Raw genomic sequence first — 17,307 nt, forward strand, 5'->3', positions numbered from 1 at the left:
CTGTCTTTGGGCCTATTTCAGTGATGGATTATATCATATTCATTTTAGCCTTTTTTCAGTCTTCTCATCTGTTTGGAAGTTAATTAACAGTTATCAGAGCTTGTGGGATTAAAGTCGTCATGCATAAATTGCTATCAACCTACTTACGTTCATAAAAAAATAGCTAGAAGTGTGGACAGAATCAATGCAGCTGTCAAGGTTGTTGGTGGTACATTCACAGAAATAACAATTTGGTTGCAAAAGCTTATTGGTAACATATGAAAAACACATTTAAAGGATGACAATAAAAAAAAATCAAATACAAATCAAATCAGTCAAAATACTCAACTTTTGTCCGTTTCTTTTTTTCTGCTCTTTCATTTTTTTCATTCATTGAATAAAGATTCATAAAGAAAAGAGGACTGTCTGCATGTTTTTTAATGCCCGAAAAAAAAAAAAAAAAGAATCTTAATCACTCACAGCCCACTTTTTTTATAGACCGTAACAAAATGTTTTTTCATCTACTGGAGCTGAATATATTTTCTTTACCTCCACAGCATTCAGTATTGATTTTAGTTTCCTTCTGTGGATAAGTATGCTAACACCAAACAAGATTGAAGCTCATTCAAGTGTTTATGAATGCCGATATGTTTTGGTGTTTGGAGAACGATAAGGATAATAAATGCCAAACCGAAAAAAATAACACATCAGGTATTTTTCTTTTCGTGGAGCCACATGCTCCAGCTTGTCTCATCTTATGTTTTGTTCTGTTACTATTGCATGCAGAAGCAGCATGGCTCAGCACAGCAAAAGACGGCCCTGCGTGAGCTGCGGGCTCCCTGGGGCATCTGTGTGGAGCTCAACCTGAAAGCTCGCCTCTTCCTTTTCTGCTTCTTTGTTTTGCAAATGTTGGGGAAGGCGGGGGGGGGGAGGAGGTAGCTATAAGATGCTGCAGAGACTTCAGGGTTCTGCTTGGATCAGCAGCAAAGTCCAACAGAATCCATTTTTTTCTGCAACTGCTTCATCCTCCTCCTCTCCAATTACTGCATCTCTCAGAGCATGCAACGCCTCGATTCAAATTCAGTCTGCTACATTGGTGTGAGCCCCGGCCACTGTTTGATGTCTCTTTATCAGTGATTGGAGAGAACTAACGGGCTCCTGAGAATTGGGGGGGGGGGAAGGTTCATTTTTTTGTGATGCAACTTCCTGAAATATGGTCATATTAGTTAAAGGCATCAGTTTAGAATAAAATAAAATCCTCCTGTCAAATAGTCTTAATAATTTCAGACCCTTGTTTCAGGTTAAATAATGCTTGTTTTATTTGAACTTTCTATTAATCTTGCTGTGCCTTTTATTAGGAGTCTTTCTATACAGTTGAGTCATCTGCATTGTCTACAGTCAGCCTGATTATTTTTGCATTTCAGCACAGTGCAAATGTCTCAGATGGATGCACACTTGACAGTCGGCTACTCTGTGGCTTGGGCTCGAAAAATTTGCCCTTCAGTGTGCAGAGACGGCTGCAGATTGTACTCTGTGCTGTGCTGTACTGCATTGCAGGCAAGCGTCTTACCTTGTGAAAAAACATGTGTCCTTTGCCTGCAGGCCCCCCAAGCGCTCCAGCCTGGATGATCAATTTGATCCAGCTCTATGTTGCTGGGTTGCGACATAATCCCATAATGCTCCGGTGTTTGTTGCAATCAGGGCATCCATTTTCAGAGTTTCTTATTTCTACTTTAAATTAGGATGAAAAATTGTACGCTTCTGTTGTTTACAGGGCGTGTAATCAAGTGAAACTGCCTGTAATACAACCCTTGATCGCGTCAGCATGTGTCAGAGCAAATATGGCACAGAAATCTTAGCCCTGTCACAGTACCATTACAGAAAACAATGGGATTTTTTTTCTAAACGTACAAAGGGGCCTCATCATTGATGTACAGAGGTGTGGAAATGCATCGTTGGCTGTTCCTTCTGATTTCAGCCTCATGTTAGAGTGAAAAGTCAAAACTCTGTTTTGCCACTCTAAAGCCAGCAGGTTCAGGCTGAGAGACTCCCAGCATCATTTTGGAATACTCTAATGCATTTCTAAGTGGTTCAATCTGTGGTGGGCCTTTGCCATTAGTGTCTCTCCCCATTTCTGTGCCGTTTTCAAAGATATTGGCGGGGAACAAACAGAGAGAGACATTACCTCCACCACTCAGGGCCCAGCGTGCTGACTGCGGCTGCCATAATGACATGGCAGAGTCGAAATTCACTCCCGCTGCTCCTCGGTAACTACAGAGCCGCCGAGGGTGGATGGTGGATTGACGAAAAAACCCCTCTGCCCGTGTGCCCTTTAGCTATGAATTTAAAGTCACACGTTAATACAGATGCATTAATCACATTGTCTCTTGTAACTTTGCAAATGGCGTGCGAGCCCGGGAATGATGAGCTGACGACGTCCTGCCTGTCAGAGAGCAGACACGCCCGAGCGATGACACGGCAGAGCGGAGCGATCAGCTGAGGAGAAGCGTCCCGTTCATTCCAAACAGGACCCCCCCGATCATCAGTCCATCCGTCAGCCTGTGTTTACCCAGTCACAGCCGAAGTAAATGACTTCATGAAGCTGGCTAAACGGCAACTGGAGGAAATGCAAAATGTCCAGGATCATCGTTTAACCTCTAACTAATATCCTGCTGCTTCAGTGATGTCTCAACTGCAACTTTCACCCGCGGAATATCAATGAAGAATGTAGAAGAGGATGAAGCATGCAGTTATTGCCCCGAGAGAGAGAGAGAGAGAGAGAGAGAGAGACTGAGAGAGAGAGACTGAGAGAGAGAGCTTTCATGTGAAAAGCAGAGTGTCTCCTATATAACACCAGAGTTCAGTCATATTGCTTTTTCAAGACGGTTCAAACACGCTGTAAGCTGTTTAGAAAAATCTGTTCAGATATCTGAAAATCAGCTTTAAATCAATAAACTCGTGGCAGACATTTGAGATTTCAGCCATGACTAAGAGAGCATCTTCGACGAATATTACGGCTTTGTACATGAGCACTGATATTGCCGTTGAAGTTGTTCTGAAATTGAATGGTGAGACAGCTGAAATCCAAATGCCAAGTACAGAGACCAACAGCCTGTTCTGGGCTGCTCTCATCCAGATAAGTAATTTAACTAAAATATAGATGTATGAAGGCAGATGTCTGTTGACAGTGTCAGCAGATAGGATTAACGTATTGTGTCATAGTCTTTGTGAGTAAGATCAGAAGTATTATGTTTTTAGTCGGGCACGAGCTAATCAGCTGCAGCAGATTTTTCTGTGGAGGTGTTGTGATCTTTAAAATCTCCTGTCCTTTCTAAAGCTCTTGACACTGGCTGGGTTCGATTTCAAATGTTTCCTCCTCTTCCAGCGCATTCATAACAGCAGACAAGCTGATAGCTGTGTGTGGGCATTTGCGTGTTTGTGTGTGTGTGTGTGTGTGTGTGTGTGTTTAAGTGTCCTTTAGAAGATAGACTGAACCGATCCTGTCATATTACAGGGACAGATGAGCCGCGGTGATAAAGTGAGCGAGCGGCGTGCACGTGATGGATCATTGCAGCAGGGCGAGCAGATGCAGATTTTCACTGTGACATTTCTTTTTCTCCGCGGGCGTCTCGATGAAGTGAGGTCGAGCTCCGGCTGCTCTCAGCTTCCACACTAACAGACTCACAAGCTTCATGTTTGATTTTTTTCATGTATCTCTGTAGATTCCTTTTCCAAATAGATCACTGCTTTGTTTGCATGTCGAGTAAGAGGAGTCAAGGAGGCAGGGCATTTTCTCTGAATAGCACTTGACCTCTAATGTTGATGCAGTGAAGAAAGCTGTAACAGCTTCACAACCATTTCAGACATTTTTATACAACATTGTGATCATTTTTGTCATAAATACATTACAGATACTTCAACCCCATAAATATCAGTCCAAAGAGATAGAACCCGAATGCAATGCAAACAAAGGTAAAGGTTCCTTTTGCTTTTTGGAAATGTGCAAAACCAACAACTCTCCGATAATTCAAACGGGGATTGTAGCAACAGGTTTTCAAATGCAGATGCGCTGTCCATGTTCCTTCTTTTTTTGTGAGTTAAAGAAGTAAAACAGCAGTCCTCAGTCCTGTCAGGGGACTGTGACATTTTTATCGCCTGAACCTGTGAGGTGTCATCAGAAAATACAGGCCTAAAGAAAAACACTGAGGGCTTCAGACAAATAACTGAGGACTTGGTGAGAGAAGAAAAACGAGGCATGTTGAAAGGTGTGAAGTGTGAGAAAAATCCTCCAGACAGCCACAGCTGAGAAAATAGTATTTAATTATTTATTACAGAACGAAACAAACCAGCGCCAATGTTTCCTCGTGTGATGTTGCCTTTAGTTCTATACATTTCAGTTGACAGCTTTATAGTTTAAAATGATCTGATCCTCTCTAATTTGAGCAAATAAATTTTACAATCAGTTTCAAATCATGTATCAAGTCTTCAGTGTTCAAAATAAATACTCCTAACAAAGCAAATTTAGACACCCAGCTCTTACCAAACCCGTTATGTTTTATCTGCCGTAACCAGACTAGACTAGTTACCGAACCTTGCACATTTGTAGTTTTCTTGTATCTATTAGAATAGAATAGAATTAGATAGAATTTTCTGCCCAGTACAGCTCAGCCTTTTCCCGACCTCCTGTACTGTAATTACCTCTGACTTCTGTACTTTGATTGGCAAGGAAGGTCAATTGGTACCTGTGGCACAGGACTAAAAAAAACTACTGTGCTTGTAAAAAAAAAACAAAAAAACATCTGTATTGACTTTATATTTCAACCTAACCATGAAACTTACCACTAACATGGTGAACTATGTGGAGCAGTTGTAGTTTGTTAAGTGTAGGTACAGGCATTATTTAGTTTAGTTCAGGAAATATCATATTTTTATATATATATATATAAAAAAATATATATATATTTTTTATTACGAACGATTTCTTTGATAATTCTATGCTCTCTATTGCTTGTTTCAAGTCCTCTTTAGTACAGCATCTTCTTCATTAAGTGAATTAAGTCATCTCATTTAGAGTAAAATGGACCATAAGGTATGGTATTCTTCAGGGTGTGTCGACCTATGATGGACAAGCAGATGGCACGATGACCTGTCAATCAAAACACAATTCACTTTATCAATCCTGTTGTCCAAATATTGTGAATTCTGGTTCCAGAAACAAAGATAGTGATGGCCAAAAATTTAAGTTGAGACTTAAAAACCCTCTTCTTGTTGACAGTCAGTAACATCAATAGTGTAAGAATGAAAGGGTGACATTATCTCTGTTGTTGTTGCAGTCTTGGTGTGTGAACATTGTGGCAGCAGTGCTCCTGATAGGTGTGCACATGTGACGTTGGGGTCGGGTGGTTCAGGGTTATCTGTGGTATTTATGTCACCATCAGACGGGGGGGCTCGGTCTGGTTGAGATAGACGTTAACTCGGAGGAACGCAGTCAGGCTTGCGGCCAAACGCTGTCAGCTTAATACCAGCGAGCGGCCCAGGAGGAGCAGCCACAGCATCTGGATAGTCAAGCTCCATTAGCCTCCAGGCTGTGTTTTACACCGGCTGCATTACAGTCCTGTTGACAAATGGCATAGAAGGTGGTGTGCGTGCTATGAATCACATAACTCAGGGGACCTCCACCATGAATAACATACCCCTGGTCTCTCTGATCTTTCCCCCCCGCCCTGCCTCCCTTCTTGTTGTCTGGGCTCGTAGCAGCGGCCTGGCTGAGATTCAGTGGGACGGCATTAGTTCTCAACCTTGGTGAAGGACTAAAAAAGCAGCCTGAGCCTTGTGTCCTTGCTGTCACACTGCTGCAGGGAGAAGATAAGCACCGAAGCCTTTAGGACACACTGTGAGGGGTCCCCATCACGTTGGCCCCTGCAGCAATTCCAGCAGGATACTTGCACGAGTGCTGCCAATAATTAATTAAGTTATCGTTAAATCTGACGTGCAACATGCTAATCACGTACCACTCATTTTGTAAGACTCGATGATTCTTTACCTTTTTCAGTATCTGATTTCAGCTCCTTTTTTTTTTTAATACTGCTGTGCCACCCTCAAAGTCCAACATTACAGCAATAACCTTTTGAAATGCTGTCTAATGATGCAGATATGGAAATAGGAAGGCGGTGTTGACATATTCAGGGTCATTTTTTTGCTCTTCTCCTGTGACCCGTCAGAGAAATCCTGCAGGTTTTAAAGACCAATCTGCGATATTGCCTCTCGTATATGTTGCACCTGGACATTTTCACTGCTGCAGAGAAAACATATACCTCCAAGAATCAGCCTCAGAGGTGAAATCTAAAGTCTGCCAGCGACTCTGTGATGAATCCCCGCCTCTAGAAGCCTTCTGCCGGCTCTTTGGCTCGTCCTTGTTGGGCCCGTAAATTGCACGGAGTGATATATTAAGTGGACAGGTATGTGCGGAAGAATTAGGTTTATTTACTGGGTTGAGTTGCAAAAGTAAAACCATGCAGTGCTATATTTCTCTCCAGCACAGCGCAGCGTTGAATGATGAAACACATGGGAAGAGAGAAAGAGAGAGGTTTTGGTATATTGATGTGTAATGCCCTTGGACCGAAGCCAAGACAGTGAAACGAAATGAAAGGAAAAGCGGTCACTCCCCCTGTTAACTCAAGGTTGTACTTAACAGGAGCTATATCTGTCTGCCTTGTCAATGGTGCGCTGAGTAAATGTACTCTGTGTGTCTATGAAAAAACATTTAGATCAAATCTCTCTGTTGTTTTTGTGGAATTTCTCCAATCCTGATGCTATATGTCAAAAGCTTTGCAAAACTTCTAAGCAGGCAGGAAGCTGGCATTTCTTGCAGTTTTTTTCTTGTAAACACAGCCCCAAAACCAGCCTTTTTTCATTTTTTTCGAGATCAGGACCCCTGCCAGCTCATAGAAGTGGCAGCGGATCATCCGCGGTTAATAGGCGCTCATAATCTTCTGTGAATGTCTTATGTCGTCCCCGGAGAGAAGCGAGACTAAGGCGTGTATTTGCAATCAGCGTGCATTAAGGGCTGACAGTTTAACTGCTGTCATAACTTTAATAAAAACAAACCCTTACTTTGCTTACTGAATGAAAACTGCAAAGTGTTTTATATAAATCTCTCACAATGCCTCTGGCTTTCTTTCTCTCTCCCTCACTGCTGCTTGTCCCAACGACAGGAAGTTGAGGTAAGTTGAACAATAAATTTGACTTCTTCTTTATGCCGTTTGTGTCACTTGCTTTATGAGTAAGAACCCATTGTGGCTAAAGCATAAACATTTGTCATTCCACGTTGTTCTTGTGAATAGAGCACACATTTGAAATGACATCGAGAGTAAATTTAGAAGAAACTGAATTCATACACAAAAAAATTAACAGTAAAAGTAACAAGAAGCCAGGCGTGAAGCAGAGCACAGTTAAGAATGATTAACCATGTTTTAAAATGAATCGACAGATATAAGGATGTGATACATGTGCAGAGTTAATATGTCCTATGTCCAAAATAAAAACCAATGACATGTTAAATAAAATTAAACAGATGAATTATAACAAAATCTACATGCACAGCGATGTATTTACTGTAGGTAAGCGGAATTAGCCTTGATAATAATGGATGGTTTCAGGATTTGAACTATATCATTCTCTGTACACTACTAGCGATCAATTCACTCCAGTAAAACAAGTATAAACACAACAATACCCCTTTAACTCTTCCCCCTCTGCACAATATTTGAGATGCCTTTGGCTCTTCTTGTTCAGTCTGACTTGAGAGCTCCGTCTTCGTGCCCCTGGAGCAGAATAAGACTGAGCAAAAAAACGAACAGACCTGATCATCAGGGTCTTCTCTGGGCCCTGTGCCCAGTTGTAACCGCTTTATAGTTGATCCTCTTCGTCCTGACACACACACGCACACACACACACACAAAAATGGGTCATAATGGATATACAGCAGAGGGACACTGAATTTTATCATCATTCCAGCGCAATGCCGCAAGGGACACAATTTAAGAAATGGAGTTAGCTTGCAAATATTCCCTCTGCGGCAGTGCATATCTTTTGATACTTAAAGTTCTGTCTTTTAATGTCCTGCATGCTTAATGCTAAACGCCACCTCTATAACGACAATCACATGAAGAAAAAAAACCATTTTGGGATTTACTGGTATGTAGAACTTTCAAAATGAAAGTTTAAAAGTCTAATGGGACGAAAAGTTCTTGTCTTGTCACTTTGGCCCTTCTCAGCCTATAAACATTTGAAAAATCGAATGTTTAAAGTTTTTCCAAAGTTGCATTCAGCTGTTCAAGATTGGCACAACTGCAGAAATTCCTGAACTACACAGAGCTGTGAGATATTGATTGACGTTGTTAAAACTGGTTTGTTAAATAAAGAGGGATGAGGTTGTAATACCATTTTGGAACAATTTCAGGAATAGTTTGAAAATTTGATGAAGGCTGATAAGTTATCACTATTAAGCTAGTTTGATAATTAGACTCAGCTAGCATAAACCTGGAAGAAAGGCTATGTTATTCCTCACTCTCTCTCTCCCTGATTTCCGACTCTATTCACCAATCTGTTTCTACAATAAAGGCACAAAAATCCTAAAAATAAATCTTAAGAAAAACAAAAAAAAGGATGAAAATAGTTTGGGGCCTGCAGCTGTGGTTGGGGACTATTCAGACTACCGATTCAAGGCACAATATTTACATCTCTATAACGTACCGCCTTCACTTTGAATGTCACAGAGACTTAATGGGGTGACGTGATCCCCCTCTGTGCCGACATCACACTCTGAAAGGGTTATAGTCTGAATAGCAGAAAAAGCCAATTAATCATAAACTAGTATCTCTTATGAGTAACAGATATTGTCATAACCTATAAAAGCCAGACATTCAGGATTCGGTCGGAATTGTATCAGTATTTTCCACGTAGCAATCGACCAAAACCTGTTGTCTCCAAAAATGAAGATTTACAGTTTTCACTTGACATTGAAAGTATTTTACAAGACTTTTTTTTATTTAAAAAAATGCACTGCATGCTTATAAATAGGGAAATTTTGGATAAAAAAGCTTTTAAAGAAGATCTTGAAAATGTCTTACAAAAGTCTTTTCCAGAGTTTCTTGTAAGAGCATACTGAGTCGATCTGATCTCCTCAGAGAGTTCACACTGAGTGTGCAGGCTTCTGGGGGTAAAGTCACCTCCAGGAGTAATCCTTCAGTGAGGAACAAGAAGACGGATCATTCATAATGATTTCAGGCTGCTTCCTGCATGTGTGGAAATCAGGTCTCAAATCAGCTCTGCATTTATGCATATAAGTCAGTAGACTTAAAAGCAAAGGTCTAGCCTTTAATGATCAGACAGAAAGCAAGAGGCATGTAGTTTAAAAACTGCACAAGTATTTTTCTTTGAATAAGAAAGTAAAAGACATTTCAGTATTGTTCAAAACGTACATTTAATACAGAGAGATGAAAACAGATGTACAGTTCATCAGGGTAAAGCTAACTCGTATCGGAAAATCACAAGCTTTGTCTGCTGTTTTTCTGACAGAGGCTATTATTCATCCAATGTTTTCCAATTCTAAAGAGATATGAGAAATAAAAAAGGGCGTCACCTGCAAAGACGCAAACTTTAAAGGAGAGCTATAAAAACAAATGACTTGCGCAAAAAGAAGATACAATCTCTTTTCAACATGTCTTGAATTTATTTTGTTTTGAAAACACTGATTTACAAAATATTTATCTGAACTTAGATGAAATAAAACTTTACCAGGAGCATTAAGTCACGTCACAAATTTGAGTAAAACTACAATTTGAAAGAGGTTTTTGAGTTGATTTGCTTTACTTCCACTTTCTTTATGTTGAAACCTTTGTATTCACTATTAGGGCTGAATATATTTGAATCATGAAAACGATATTTCCAATTTACATTCTCGGCGGTTGTGTGTAATTAGATTTTTACATCATAATGCACCTCTGTTAACTTCTTCCATTATTTTGCTCTTGTGAAACAGCATCATTTATCCATTGCATTGCCCAACATGAATGAATTAATCAATTAATACAATAATCTTTTGTCTCCAGGATGACTACATTAAGAACACAGAGGAGAACATTGGTACTGATGAAAGTAAGTAATTTTTTTTTCCTTGTTTAAAAGGTTTTTCTGAAGACAAGTCACGAAAGCTTTGTGGTTTAGTTAAGTGTGTTTTTCACTTACAGCCTGAGTGTTTCCTATTGTACATTATGTAAAGACAGTTTGCACAGCCTTTCAATATTTAAATGGTTCGACTTAAATGGCATTTTTCTAATGCATAGACACAAAAACACTGCATTTCACATTAAAATGGTATAATCAATACTAAGTGCTGTCTGCCTTTTATATATCTGCTCTACACAGTAAAATAATAGAACTCATTTATTGGAGTGCCAGCTTTTCTTAATTGCAGCAGTTGTCTGAGGTCATCCAGTTGGTTGTTCAGCACTGGTAGGTGGTGTCACAGCTTGTAGAGGCTGAGAATGCTGTTGCGATTCAGGGAAAGGAGAGGCTGAGCCTTCAGTCGGATCCATTAGCTTGAAAAGCTGCCTATAATTGCCTTTGTTGCCGAGGGCTCAGCTCAGAACTCTCACCAGGCACCACTTACCTCCAGAGGGTCCGGTTTTCTTGTTTGAAGAAAGTCTCGCTTTTAGAAAATCAGCTGTGGAGATTAATAAAGAATATATGTCAACGTTCAACAACATGTTTTTTCAGACATTTCTGTTGTATCAAACGCAAATGAAAAAAAAGACCAAGCGCCACATTCTGTCAGTTTAAATGGTCATTCAAAAAGTCTATGACGCGCTCTTAAAACATGTTGGTTCTGTTCCTTCTCTTTATTCCGTCACGTTCCATCAGAATTAGAGCAGAAAGGATGACGTCTTTAATTGAAAAAATAGTGAAAGAAATGATCGGCAATTTGACATACTTAAAGACTTTAAGTAAGTTGTTTGGTTTTTTTTTTGCCAGGGATAGGGCTTTTAGGTTTAGCAGTGTGTACCTGCTGATGCAGGGCCAGAGGTCAGGCATGCGACTATACCCTCATTGCTTTACTTAAAAGACACCAAAGTTGTGAATCAAAGGAGTAAGATGTTGGAGAAGCAGCTCAAGACATAGTCCCAGTCCTCTGTTCTTCCAGCAGTGGGAATGACTAATGTAGTCTGAAGAAAATGCCTCGCTTGCTGTACTCTGGGCAAGTTCATTTAAATACCATTGATTTTATCCTCGTCCCAACTCCCATTGGGACTAATTCTGCAGACCTAATTGATCCAGGTACTCTTCGTTGCAAATTCAATGAGACACTAACATCTCAGACGAGGTGTAGTCCTACCCGCAAGCCCTGTATTGAAAAAGACCTAAAAGTACACTTCACACACCTGCTGTGCTTGAATTGATATAGAGACATCAGCTCAGCCCTGTAGAGGCTGCATGTTTTTTTTAGAGGTACCATTTGAAAACAATATCACTCTGACTTTACAAAATTACTGCCATGTTTGACCTTGAAATCCTTTAAACTGAATAATAAAGCTTAATTTGTGCAGAGATTTTTTTTGCTTCAATTTGAAGAACTTCAGAATATAATTTAGACATCTTTAAAACTCTTAGTGGCAAATTAGCATGTTGTATCCTCTATGATCTAAAGTAAATAAAGTCACAGCTCCATTAGAGTCAAATTAAAGCTATGGGCTGCTCAAACACTGCAACCACCAATTAAATCTGATGGTATAAAAAGTCTTCTAGGTTGACAGTAATTGCAAATCGCGTTGAAACTAATTTACTCAGAGCTGTCAAATGGCTCTGAGTTGATCATGCTTTCAATATTTATCGGAGCTAAATCTTTTTCGGTGTCAGACAGCTACAATTTCTCTGCTGCCCAATAACGGCTCTTTTGCGGATTATCTTTTTTCTTTCCAGAGCCACTTAAAGTTAAAAGCCTGTCTGACAAATGTAATGTAGAACAAATGGTTGATGAAAGCCTTGATGGAAAATTCTCTTATCACAGATTATTTGTCCTCATTGATGTCATGTGAACAGACAGCAGAGAGAAAGCTCACCATTGACCACAGTGCCAATAATTCCTCTCTTATTAAGCTCAGGTTGGAAGTTGGCTATTCTGACATAACTTTAGACTTTTATTTTATTGTCCCCGAGGGGAAATTCTTTTTCACCAACATGGTACAGTTTTAAGGGCTGCGCGCCGACAAAGGGTGAACACAGGAACATACATACAGGACATACAGTGCATATGGTTATGAGGGGACCGGGGATTGGGACTGAGGTGGATTTTTATTGAGGGCTGAAATGACTGCAATCACCAGGCTTCTGCCATATTGCCGTATTCTGCCGTGGGGGGCTGGGGTGATGGGGTGCCTATTATTATTTTTTTTGTTTTGTTTAAGTTGAGGTGGAGGAAGTTATGCTTACACCAGTGAGAAAGGTGTGTGACTGTGTTATGGTAGTCTGTGGTAGAGTTATTGTCTGATAGGAGGGCGAGGATGGCAGCGTCGTCAGAGTATTTGAGGTAGGTGGTGGTGGGAGAGGGGCTGGTGCAGTTTTTTTTTTAAACAAATAGCAGCAGCTAAAAGGCAGTTACCTTTAGAAAACTAAGATAAAGTGGATTATATTTAATAGTGTTGAGTCATAAAATAGGAATGATACATTATAGAGTCCTTGCTATTTTTGTTTACTAGATAAGGAAGCATTTGAATGCTTACATTAGCTAATGGGTAATCAGATATCCAGCCTACTTTTTACAAATGTTGCTTTTATCATGTCGAAATATTGTAATATCTTCAAATACGATAGGTGTAGGGAATCTAACAAGTTGTAATAATATTCCCTTTTCCTCTATCAACATCAACGTACTGTCCTATTGTATCGTACTGTCCTTATCTTTAGTGGCATTTAGGTAACAACTAATGTTCACATTCCAAGCTAACATAACAGTTCGCATGGCGCTTTTCCCATCTTGTTTTGTAACACTAGTAAGCTATTTTGTTAACACTCAACACATTCCTATATTAGCTACCTTAAGGTTAAAACAAAATATTTAATAACTGGTTAGCTGGGCTACTTTCAGACAACAGTTAGCTTATCTTGTTAGCTATCCTTGCTGAAAACTAACTTTACTATTTTATAGTAACACCATTCTACTATTAGCCCATAGGTGATTGCTGACATTAGTTTATGCCTGAATGTAACTAAATGGCTGTCTTACCTGACAAATGGCCAAATGTTTATTGTCTTTATGTAATTATTAACCTTGATGCAGTTCAGACATATGGTGATAATGTATGCAGCTTTGCAAGCTGTGTGTGAAGTCAGAGGATAATGACTGTGGAATATGGGGCATGGATGAGAAAGCGGCCATGTTATTTTATCCCCCTCCCCCCAAGATTATGATATGAAAATACTCTAGAAGAGATTGGACACGGCCCACCTTTGTTGACAAGATTTCAGGTGGATTTAAAGCCTATAATGGCCCTGCTGATCCAATGCGCAGGATATAATCAAAACACCAGAAGAGCAGGCAAGGTGAAAAGCACTCTTAAGATTAAATGCAAACTACAGTTTGTGTTTGGTTTAAATATTCAGGATGTAGGAGCCTTATAAGAATACTGCATGAGAGACGTGTTTGATTTTAAGCTGTTGCCCGGAGGCAGACTTGAAGGTGCTCATAAATACTGAACATATGAGAAGCACATTTGAAATTACAAAAAACACCAAGCGTAGTTTCTATGGGAACATACAGTAAAGCATTTGTGCACTTTTATATTATGACAAAGGAAATATCAGCCAGTGAAAGGTTAAGATAAAAATGATTAACAAGATTATTTGTAGTGAGTATGAGTTGTGAGTCACAGAATTAGATTTCTAATTTTCCTGGATACCTCAGTTTAAGACTCTAACTTCAAGTGTGTTATCCATATTTTCATATAAGGAATTAATCTACTGACCTGTGTGTAATATAAAAGAGGGTGTTACAATTGACAAAGTGAGGAAAAAAGGATAGCAGGTTCTCTTACTGTAGCTCTGCAGTCTTTAAAACTTGTTTGTTTTGGTTTTCCCAGAAGCAACCGCTAAAATGTTGTCTCTTTCATTAGTGTCATTTTCAGCTGCAGCAGGAAACCTTTTTTGGTAAGAAAGATCAGCAGTACCTGCATAGCACTGAACTGCAGACAGTAAGAGTGAAGTTGGGGAACACGGTGGACAATTTAGAGGCTCAAAACTTCAATGATCCTGACCTTGTTTAAAGGATACCAAAGAAAAGTACTATTAAAAGCCGTTTTAATCCAGTGGAAAGCATTCATTATGTCTTACTATGAACTTACTATGTAACATGAATCCAGATTCAGATCCCTTTTTTTATTATTGAACTGATACATTAAGAGGATCGTGCAGCTCTTGTACCCGTGTGTGCTCTCTGCGTTGGTTCTTCATCACAAATGAAGTCTTTCCAGTGAGCTGCTTGGTGTACAGACTGGTGTGAGTGGGAGTGGACAGCAGGTGCAGCGGCTGCTCAGTGGCCTAAAGATAATAAAGTGGCACAAAAGAGAGAGGGGAATTAGGTAAAACAAAAAGAACCCATAAAAGTTGGTTCCGTGCCACCATAAAAGTTTATGATCCATGACTGTTAACAAAATGAAATGCTAAACATTACATGATAGTCCCTGTAAGATGAACCAGGAAAACACCTGTGGAAACTTGAGGGATGACTTTTGCCTAAGAGTAATTATTATTAATTGTCTTTTGAGTGAATACAAAATCACAATAGTAGGTTATGGTGACAGTTGCTATTCTTAAGAAAAATACAGTAGCAGCCAAATGTAACAGCAGCAGTGTAGTCAGAGTATAATTCTCCCACTGGGGTTAAATCATGACTGAGCATAAAATAAGATTTTAGAGCGACTTAAAAGTTTTATTCAGAATCCATTTTTCTGTGAAGCTCTTTGCTGAGTTAAAATGCTTCTTCTTGTTTTTGTCTGAGTTTATAGCCAAACCAGAAATGGATTTTACTTAAGTTTTGTAATTACATTTAATAGGAGAATACCACAGGTTGTTTCTCATTGATATGAATTTGTCTCATCAATATTTACAAGTCATTGTTTTTGATTTAGGTCAATAACTTTGTCTATATTGAAACACACGTCTTGTTTATTTAGCTCTGTGCTTAAAGCTATTTTACAAACAGCACATGGTTTCTTTGAACCATTTGTCTGTGAAGATAAGCTGTGGGATTTTCTGCATTTATTAGCATGGCCCTTACTGGTAAAGTTTAACTAACTTAAAATAATTGATATTCCCTACACTACCATCTGGGTGAACTACTGTAACAACCATCCTGGCTCCTTTGCACTTGCCAACAGAATACGGATAATAGCTCTGAACTAGAGCTGGGCAATTAATCCATTTTCAACTTAAGTTACAATTTTGTCTACCCACCATGAAATCTCTTATTTATATTATACATATTGTCATGTCTTTTCACTTGTTTTTTTTGTATTCTTTGTGTAATCTCAATATCAATCAAAATAATCATCATTATGGTAATGGCCATAATTGAGCAGTCCTACTCTGAACGACAAGCAGGTATGGTATAAGTACAGTATACCTGCCAGGCCTACTCAGTGCAAAGGTATCAACACAGTTGTACTTGATTTCACTGAGAGAAGAAGCTTGAGCCCTGATTAGCTGGGCTACAACACAAACAGGGTTAAGAGGGGAAGTTCAGCGAGCTGTGTTGATATCTAGCAGACAGCAGCAGGTTTCACTTGTCGCTAAAAGGAACTATGCCCTTATAGGATAAGGTTTAGTTGCTTTAAACTGGTGAGTTATAAAAAGAATATTTCCCTGTACGACTTTGATTTGTTCTGAATAGTGACTCAAGTCAAAAGACCCCAAACTGTTCTGTACCAAGATGTAAACAAGTCTTCTCTGGCTGTAAACATTTTCTTTTTAATGTGGGACCCAAGGGGGATTTTTTTTTGTTTTTTTTTTTGCATATTTTCAAGCAGCCTCCAGTGGACATTAGAGGAACTGGATTTCTTTTGTTTTTTTGTGCACTCTTACGTAGGCTTTTTTTTTTCCAACATTGGAGATTGCCACTTTTAAGCACCCTGTGCAGCAGCACCGACGCATGGTTTCTATGGTGTACCATGTCCCCCCCCCAAAGTATGCTGGAATATAATGGATCACAAGTTAGCTGGAAAGTTGAGTAAAACTCCCATCTTTTTTATGAACTCAAGTCCCCAGCTCAAACTCATACCTTCTCTTACAGAACAAAACCGCACCACTCACGCTGAGCCTCTCTGCAGATATTTTCGGATTCCCTCTGAGTTGTCATGTCATCCACTGATTCCATAAAAGTCCACTGTTCCCTCACACCTCTCAGCTGTAAGCATCAGAGTATCACCTCGTCTTGGGCTTTGCAGGGATGTGGTTGGCAGCAGCTCCGTCTGTTGACCGTGTTGACTACAAAGCAGCTGTTGAAAGCTGACTCAAGATTTCACAGCTTAAATTTCTCTGGGCAACCGCCACTTGTCACTCACTCTTAGATTTATCTGAGCCTGTGAGTTTTTTTTCCCCGAGGCCTCTCCGGCAGGGTGGTAAATGAACCTGGACTTTGTGACATCAAGTTTCTGATGGCATTGACCAAAGGCGTGAGGAAGGTGGAGGACGCGGTTCTATTTCCATCTCAATCTATCAGCAGGAAAAAGGGTGGCACTGAACATTTCAACCCTCCAAAGACAGAGAGGGAAGAGAGGAGGGGGAGGAGGAAGAGAGCGAGGAGGGGGGAAAAAAAAGATGAAGGGACAACCAGGGAGACAAAGATAGTGTGTCTATGTATGAGAAAGAAAAGGTGAGGCAGGGAGAGACGGGGATAAGTTGAAACGAGGGAAGTGAGATGTGACAAACGGAGAGAAAGAGATGCTCAATCAATGCTGTCAGGTTTTCTCGCAATCATAGACAGCCAGTGAAGACTGCAGGCTGTACTGTTGACGACGAGCTGCCTCGCTAATGACAGCAAGGCGTCCATGTTTTCAGCTATAAAGTCATTTGTGCACTTGGTTACAGTTTTTCATTACACATTTAATGATATTTACTGCACACAATTGTGTAAAATATATTTTCATTAGGATGGGTGATGATTATAAATCAAAATGCTGCTTTTTTTCCAACTTTGACTTGCAATCAAAATGTGCTTTGTGTTTTTCTTCTGCAGGTGACGAAACCTTAGGTTTGACTGACACTCTGATTTCTTTG

General features: G+C 39.8%; 1 protein-coding gene across 2 annotated transcripts in view; it reads left to right on the top strand.

The window, feature by feature from the left end:
• Positions 1-17,307, top strand: part of LOC306817229 (testican-2) — a 39,220-nt gene that overhangs the window by 9,677 nt on the left and 12,236 nt on the right. For both annotated transcript variants that reach the window (XM_079333948.1, XM_079333947.1), the window contains exon 2: positions 10,092-10,137. In XM_079333948.1, the coding sequence (XP_079190074.1) occupies positions 10,092-10,137 (46 nt within the window). The remainder of the gene's footprint in view (positions 1-10,091; positions 10,138-17,307) is intronic.

The sequence above is a fragment of the Symphodus melops genome, assembly GCF_947650265.1.
Source record: "Symphodus melops genome assembly, chromosome: 21".
NCBI lineage: Eukaryota > Metazoa > Chordata > Actinopteri > Labriformes > Labridae > Symphodus > Symphodus melops.